This window comes from Lottia gigantea, assembly GCF_000327385.1.
Source record: "Lottia gigantea unplaced genomic scaffold LOTGIsca_135, whole genome shotgun sequence".
Taxonomy (NCBI): Eukaryota; Metazoa; Mollusca; class Gastropoda; family Lottiidae; genus Lottia; species Lottia gigantea.
Genome location: NW_008707526.1, coordinates 200,091 through 209,558, shown reverse-complemented (window position 1 = coordinate 209,558; position 9,468 = coordinate 200,091). Strand labels below are relative to the sequence as shown.

Here is a 9,468-nt window from a genome sequence, read left to right as displayed (position 1 = left end):
GTGACCAACTTTGTATGACTGTGAGTATTTACCGCGGATCAGAAACGCGCTTCGAACACAAATAAAAATGCCAATTTTGACGAGGAAGGCTAACGTTTTATCGAAATGCATATTGTGATTTCTAACTTTAAATTAATCGGTGAAATCTACATCCTCATCACCGAAACCAGCGATTTCTAAATTTTACTGATATTAAAAAGCAATAACTTGTTATGTATTAATCGGACAATAAAACGTTCTGATTTTCTCAATAAAATGTGGGAACTATTCATGCCTCGAAACATTTCAATATTCCCCTATGTTTATTGCAATTTTTGTCGAGAAAATAAAAACATTTGTCGAAACTTGTTTTACTGATCACGTCTCTGACATCGATTAAAAATTACAATAAAGTCGGCCATTTTTGATTGAACCTTGGACATAAGCTCATCAATAGATCACTATTGAGTAATTTTCCAGAGCGTTCACCCCGATATTCTGCAGTGTGTCTTTTCTATGTCAAGTGAATGCAGAGGTCAAGTGCTGACACAATCATTAGAGCAAACAACAAAAGGTTACAAAATATTAGCAATTGAAAAGACCACAAAGGGCCAGCCAACATGGTATTTAGGACACGCAATGATACGTAACTAATCGCGCATGGTTGGTATTGTGGTTCTTAGAGTATCCCATCTTAGTACACGACGATTATCAAAAGAAAATATGGACTGGATCTGCATATGATTATGTATAACGAGCACAGATACGAATTGTCCGTAAACAGAAATAGAAGTACACATAGCTCCATGAATAAAAAAAAAGCTTCATTTTGCAAACATTTCTTAACAGAGAAAAGGGGCACAAAGTTGCCACTGTATAGCGCCATTAAACATAAAGTAAGGGCTCCGTTATACAACAGGATACAGATAGTTCGAGTGTCCTTACAATATACAATGTTAAACGATACACAAATGTTTTTGTTGTTATTTTTAAAGCCAATATTGACATATTATAAATAAATACACGTGTGCATAAATTGTCTAGTGTTACCTAACGTCACATTATCATGAAAAAGCGATTAAATCCACACCGAAAAATGCCTTTCATAAAATTAGTTTAAGATTGCAAAAGTCTTCCTATTAATCGACCTCAATCGATGTACAAAAGCAGTATTGGATAGAGCTCTAATATAATAAATCAAGGTTGATTCGCAGTACAAATTGATAAAAAGAATGAGTTTGTTCTAATAGTGACTCAAGATGTATGCATAATAAGCATAATCTGGTGTAAAAATTCACAGAAGCTCGACAAATGATTAGCTGTTCGATATGATCGTTTTTGGATTGATAATTGAAAGTAGTTGTTTGTTTGTTGTTTTTTATTTACATACTATTGTTTGAAAATACGTGACACGTTTCACGTGTTATTGTTGTATGTTCAAAACATTACTGGTCTGTGTGTCCACTTCACCTCGACCATCCTGGACAGTACTCACTTACACCATCCTCGGCGAAACTTTCACCTTCATATAGAAATGGCTCCATTAAAAGAATAACACAATCCTCTAGTTTTTAACAATAATCAGAGGCGATTCCATATGTGTAAGAACCAAAAGGCGCAAGCCTCCCACGGGAGATCTGAGGGGTTCTCTCCCAGAAAAATTTTGAATTAATTTGGGGCAAAAATAATCGTCACTTACAATAATTGTCCTTTACTTTTTTTTCGTGTTGTGCGCTACTTGCAAAGTTCGTTTCTTTTTGAGTTAATTATTTCACGCATAATATAGAAAACAAAAATTGAAGAGTATTCCAGGGACTTGGTTTCGATGCAGGTTAGAGTGGTTCACATGGAAAAAGCTGTGATTCAATGCAATCTATTAACTAGGCCTCAGGTACTTAAGTAATATGCTTATAAAGATATTTTCCTCATTGCGCACCGCAGTATCAACGGTCAACATGACGTATGGATAATGATGATGTCCATATAAAATAATTGTTAACACATAATCTTAATATTTGACAAGGGTGTGATATTTCCGTATTAGCATGCGCGTCGAAGATGACACTTTCTCCTTTGACCCAGTTACCCCTCGTCCCACGCACGTCAATTTTCGAACATGACCTACAAAAATTTAAAAAATGTTAGAAAAATAGTTTTTTTTCAAGGTATCAGACTACATTTCCATAACAAATTTTAGACATCTTTATTTATTGTCTTTATTTGACGATCGTCTGGTTTGAAGTAATGACAAAATGTACGATATAGGTCATTTTAAAACCGTTGGTTTTCAACTTGTATTTGTATGTGTCCCCAAGTTGTATTTTGCATGGTAACGATGTCCCGACAGACACAGATTTTTTTCATAACCCGTTTCACATAAACTGTCCCCAAAGAAAGTACACGTTTGGTTGAAAACTTACGTTCTAAACATTCTAAATCTGATACATTTCATTGTAGTATATTATGCTATATCATTTTTGGTGCTGGTAGAAGACACGTTAGAACATCGCCTGCGATACAAGACAGTGACTGTATGACCCTATTGTTTAAATAAAAATGGTCTAATCTAATCCAGCACACCGGCTGAAAAAAGAAAGAGACCAAGGTTGATCAATATGTGTGACACTTTGTCACATCTTAATAATTCATAAATTCTATTGGGGGCGTAGTTGTTGGTATTAGGGGATCAAAAATGATACTCGAGAACCAAGGCGCTGGAAAACGTTTTCTTGAATTCTTGGGGATGTGAACCTATTAAAGCAATTGGTGAATTAGTCAGCCTGTGTTACTGATAAATTATATTCGAGTATTCAACTGGGACGTATATATATCTGGATGATGGTATGCCATGACAACCAAGCAAAATCTCAACAACGATATACAATATCTTTTTTTAATGTAATCCGTAGATTTCAAACCAAATTCTGCCAAATAGTGCCACAAGACCGACAAGTAGAAGTATGGAGTACACAAACACACGACAATGCTATTTGTTCTTTAATAAAATCATTAAAATTAAATGTTATTTAAAAAGTGTCCTTATTCCATATTATTTTCTTGTTTTTGTGACAAATAGTACTGGGCAAGTGTCCACTTCATTAGCCAGATCAGACTCAGAAAGGCCTTTAGATACATTGATAAATATTTACGTTAGAAGTACAATTGTGACAAATATTTTTAGTTTAAAAATATGTACAATTATAACATTCTATACTAAATATAAACAGTAGCGTTTAAAAATAACTAGATACGACGATATTCTAATGTATGCTAATTAGTTGAATTGTAATCTTATTTTATCTGGTGAAGTCAGATGTCATATTTTTGTTTATTTGGTTCACTGTTTATTTGCAACAACATCATTGTTTGAATTCCTTATTAATTCAGACTTCGCAGACATCCGGGAGATTGGGCACAGGAAATGGGGGTGAAGTGACGACACAAGCACAATGCCTAAGATGAAAGCTGATGTATGTATTGTATACTTGCATTGAATATACTAATATACCATATTAGCTGTATAGACTGTCTGGATGGGGTTTTGAAACTCATTTGCATTAGAGTGGTCATGTCTTGCTTTTACTGGACTAGGGATACAAAGGTTGAAATTAATTGGTTAACGAAACTACATACAGAATTTACATCGCACCATTTGAAACATTGTCAATTCATAATTTGGGCCATTTGAAAATAGTGTAAATGAATCGGAGAAGTTAAGTTATGTGAACCAACAAGTCAGTGACAACTGCTAAGACTTTTCTATTTACCTTCTCGTACCTTCAAATCTCATGTTTCGTGCTTCAATCTTAAAATTCTTCACTTTTCAGTTTACTTTTCACTTAGACAACTTGTTAAAAGTCAAAAAAATCTCTCATCACCTCGGTAAAGTCAATCTTTTTCATAAGATTTTTACCAGTTAATGTTTTTGGTCGTCTTTCTGTTGTTGGTGTATATTGCTGGTTGACCAAACCCAGATTATTTTTGCTACTACATATTTTCTGTTTGATTCCAGTGATGGATTTCAATTTTGGATTAATGAGATGAAGCTATGTGCAAAATATATCAAAGAAAATTAGTTGGTCGAGAATTGGGGATACTTTTTTAAGCATTTTGTCAAATAAGTGCTCATGAAGTAAAAAGTTGCACTCCAATCGTACGATACTTCAAAATATTTTAAACAATTTCATATTCGAGATTTTTGATGACCAATTTAAATATTATGTGACTTGAAACAGTATTCATTTAAGTGGATTTATCAGTTTATAATCTTATAGCACCAACGAAATCTTTTACTAGAACTATAGTTTAGCTTTGTTCAGTGGATGTTCCATTCTAATTTCGTGACCAATATATTACAATCTAACTTCAAAAACAACATTATTTATATGGTTAGATTGTTGATGCTCTAAATGCACAACTTTGTGTTAAAACTGGGTTATTCTAGAGAACGAGGTGTAACAATAATTTACTGGACAGATTCCGGTAAGTATCAAACGTTTTGCATAATAATCTAATGGAAATAATCTAAGTTGATTTAATGCATAAACCGTAAGCGCCTAACATTATTTAAAAATGTGATGCATCTAGCACTACAACATAGCACCCTCTGATCTGTTCCACGGGTCTCAGCGACACATAATATACAATATTACAACATCGTATGATTCTCTGAAGTGATGTCGTTTCTATAAATATACACTGTAACAATAGAAGACCATCCTCTAAAAAAAGTTTGGTGATGTCTGGTCTTTATATAAATAGCCAATAGCACTACAGTGGGTGATTCTCTAAAGCATAGCCCAAAGTGATGTCTTTTCTATAAATATACAAAAAAAAACACGTAGACCATCCTCTAGAATAAAGTCCAGACCAGTATTCTAGAGTTATTTGATATCTGGTACAGTACAACAGCATGTACAGCTGTACAGTGATATTCAATTACTTGATATTCTCTAACTCGGAGTTGTTTTATACCCATTACTGAGTACAACACCATTTACAACAGTACAGTAACCTAGAGTTGTTATACCCATCACAGGATAACAACATCTACACAGTACATTAACCTAGTTATTTGAATCCTGTACAGTACAACAGCATGTACGTATATCTGTACAGTGACATACAGTTAGTTGATATTCTCTAACTCGGAGTTGTTTTATACCTATTACTGAGTACAACACCATTTACAACAGTACAGTAACCTAGAGTTGTTATACCCATCACAGTACAACAACATCTACACAGTACATTAACCTAGTTATTTGAATCCTGTACAGTACAACAGCATGTACGTATATCTGTACAGTGACATACAGTTAGTTGATATTCTCTAACTCGGAGTTGTTTTATACCTATTACTGAGTACAACACCATTTACAACAGTACAGTAACCCAGAGTTGTTTCATACTCTCAACATGTATTCATTTACAACAGTATAGAGTTGTTTTATTTCCATCACAGTACAACAAAATCTACACAGTATAGTAACCAATAGTTATTCAATAAAATTTTGTACAGACCTACTCCATGTTATCTATGTATTGAAATATTAGTGTTGATTCAAAGGTAACCCCGCATTTTTCGTCCGAAACTAGTTGACAAATCAACAGGTATAGCTCATAGAAAATTGAGATATTTTGTTATCTTGGAGAAATAAATGGACCAAATAGAGATCCAACTTCTCCTTCACTGTAAAAATTATCAGAGGCAGGGTGAATAAGATGGCAGATTGGTGAATCATATGCGACTCTTATATTTTTTAGTACTCTTGTCCTTAATGCACGGACATTGAAAATAAATTTACACATTAAATGGTCGTTATTTATCATATTATTATATCAAATGTACATTACACGTGTACTAAATTTGGGACAATATCCCAAATTCAACTTCAATGGTATTGACAGCTCAACAGGTTAAAACGACCGGATTTATTATTCATGATGCATTAGAGCCTAAATAGGATATTACGACCATTGGTCCTTTTAAAACGTGGTTTATCGATAAGTCCAAAACATAGGTAATAATGACATTAAGGTATTCTCTTTTCACAAAATTGAAAATGATTTTGTACGCCTCACGAACTGGCTCATAATTATTTGGAAATATAAAATAAATTAGACACATTTACATGGTTTAGTGACGTCACTAATCCTGTTTACTATAATGTTAAATAATTACAGAGGATGCAAAATGCAGCAGTTGCCTTGTTACTACTTGAAAATAATATATCCATAATGGTGTTCTTATTTATTTGTTGTCCTTTCTACTAATTGTCATACAGAGACTATAGTTATCAACTGTTTGAAATAATTTACTATTTCAGTAGTTCTTTATGGGGTCTTATGTGTTAAGTCTTTAAATTTAAACTTTTACTCATATGACTGTGATACCATGATTACTGCTATATAGACCCCATAATACTGTTAATTATTGTTAATTATTTAAAATGTTACATGTCTTCCAATTGTTTATTTTTAATGTTTATGTCATTGAAATAAACAACCCTTAAACCTGCAATGTTGATATGTAAATGGTGGCTGAGTTCTGTAAACCAGAAAATATAAATTACAATTTGGAAATTTAACTGTTTTTCATCATCTTCCTTGCTCCGGTCCCTAGATATAGCCATTCAACCTAATTATCATGTACTTAAGTCCCATAAAATAACCCTTTAACCTTACCATAAGGTCATTCAGACCTACGTGAATTGTTAGCTACACAGTGGCATTGATTTCAACATTTAGGATCAGTTCCTCCCTCAATAAAAGCCAATGTTTATGATAAATATCATCTGTATTGAAAGATCTGTATCAATTAACGTGAAGAGATGGGGCCAACAGAGAGAGAGAAAGTAAGCTTATTCTCCACAACTAAAATTGTCCCATCAGCACGTCTTGTAAACATAACACATTTACCAATGATTTGTGAAACTGCTTTGTAAATCTCGGTTATTTATTTATTTAAGTTATAGATTTAAATTTCATCAATTATAATATAATATTCGAATATTTGAAATGTGACGAGTTGACAATAATTCGCCCGTGTAACTCAAGTAGTTTCTTTGTTATTCAGATGCGCGAGCGTGTAGATTTACACAAATAGAAATGACAAAGAATTGAACAGCATACACATTTACAGATATAGAATTTTACAAGTAGGTTAACAAAAAAAAGATTCACTCTGCTAAAATAGTGCTCAATACATCAACTGTAGAGTAATGTAGAAATACCACTGTTAAAATAGTGCTCAATACATCAATTGTAGAGTAATGTAGAAATACCACTGTTAAAATAGTGCTCAATACATCAACTGTAGAGTAATGTAGAAATACCACTGCTAAAATAGTGCTCAATACATCAATTGTAGAGCTATATAGAAATACCAGTGTTAAAATAGTGCTCAATACATCAACTGTAGAGTAATGTAGAAATACCACTGTTAAAATAGTGCCCAATACAATTGTAGAGCGATAAAGAAATACCACTGTTAAAATAGTGCTCAATACATCAATTGTAGAGTAATGTAGAAATACCACTGTTAAAATAGTGCTCGATACATCAATTGTAGAGTAATGTAGAAATACCACTGTTAAAATAGTACTCAATACATCAATTGTAGAGTAATGTAGAAATACCACTGTTAAAATAGTACTCAATACATTAATTGTAGAGTAATGTAGAAATACCACTGTTAAAATAGTGCTCGATACATCAATTGTAGAGTAATACAGAAATGCCACTGTTAAAATAGTGCTCAATACATTAATTGTAGAGTGATATTGAAATACCACTGTTAAAATAGTGCTCAATACATCAATAGTAGAGTAATGTAGAAATACCACTGTTAAAATAGTGCTCGATACATCAATTGTAGAGTAATACAGAAATGCCACTGTTAAAATAGTGCTCAATACATTAATTGTAGAGCGATATAGAAATACCACTGTTAAAATAGTTCTCAATACTGTTAAAATGGTGCTCAATACATCAATTGTAGAGTGATATAGAAATACCACTGTTAAAATAGTGCTCAATACATCAATTGTAGAGTAATATAGAAATTCCACTGTTAAAATAGTGCTCAATATATCAATTGCAGAGTAATGTAGAAATACCACTGTTAAAATAGTACTAAATACATCAATTGTAGAGCGATATAGAAATACCACTGTTACAATAGTGCTCAATATATTAATTGCAGAGTAATGTAGAAATACCACTGTTACAATAGTGCTCAATATATCAATTGTAGAGCGATATAGAGATACCACTGTTAAAATAGTGCTCAATATATCAATTGTAGAGTGATATAGAAATACCACTGTTACAATAGTGCTCAATATATCAATTGTAGAGCGATATAGAAATACCACTGTTAAAATAGTGCTCAATACATCAATTGTAGAGTGATATAGAAATACCACTGTTAAAATAGTGCCCAATACATCAATTGTAGAGTAATATAGAAATACCACTGTTAAAATAGTGCTCAATATATCAATTGTAGAGTAATGTAGAAATACCACTGTTAAAATAGTACTCGATACATCAATTGTAGAGTAATACAGAAATGCCACTGTTAAAATAGTGCTCAATACATAAATTGTAGAGTGATATAGAAATACCACTGTTAAAATAGTTCTCAATACTGTTAAAATGGTGCTCAATACATCAATTGTAGGGTGATATAGAAATACCACTGTTACATTAGTGCTCAATACATCAATTGTAGGGTGATATAGAAATACCACTGTTACATTAGTGCTCAATACAATTATAGAGTGATATAGAAATACCACTGTTACATTAGTGCTCAATACATCAATTATTAAGTTATAATTTAAGTTGAGTATATCTTGAGTCAGGGGCAGTATAGGAAAATAAAATAAAATTGAATGGAGTATTTAATATACAAAAACAATAAATCCAGAAACTCATTTTATGATTTTAATATGACCTAAGTATTATTTTAAGATCTCTTATATATGATGTATGATTTAATAGAAATTTGCCATTTTAATATATGTCCATGTGATAATCTCGGTTGTATATTGTGCTAAGCGTGACATAGTTAAATGTAAATACAAACATAAGAATGATAATGCATATATGAGTAAACATTTTGTTTTTATTATTTCTGCCTTGAGACAACATAACCCTGTTCGAAATAAACTCTTAATGAGAAATACCATACTTTCGACAAAATTGATCATATTTATTTTGTGACACGGACATGTCAATTCATCTGCATGTATATAATCAGATGTAATGATTTGTTATGATTAGGAGCATGAGATAAAACGATAATATCAATTACATATATCTTTAATGAAACAAAGGGCAATATTAAAGGTAATATACGTGTTCTATTGTTTACTATAGAAAGGTAAAATCTGTAAGTTTGATAGGAGAATAACCTCTGAGGGTGAAAAGCAGCGAGGCGAAGCCAGTTAGTTATCGGCGAAATATTATAACACGAACAAA

The 9,468-nt window shown here is 32.2% G+C and overlaps 1 protein-coding gene across 1 annotated transcript; it reads right to left on the bottom strand.

The window, feature by feature from the left end:
• Positions 1-8,981: 8,981 nt before the first annotated feature.
• LOTGIDRAFT_139289 (hypothetical protein) lies at positions 8,982-9,176 on the bottom strand (the record flags this gene model as incomplete). Its single annotated transcript, XM_009049394.1, has 1 exon — positions 8,982-9,176. One exon carries the CDS (start codon positions 9,174-9,176, stop codon positions 8,982-8,984), a length of 195 nt encoding a protein of 64 aa, XP_009047642.1.
• Positions 9,177-9,468: the final 292 nt, after the last annotated feature.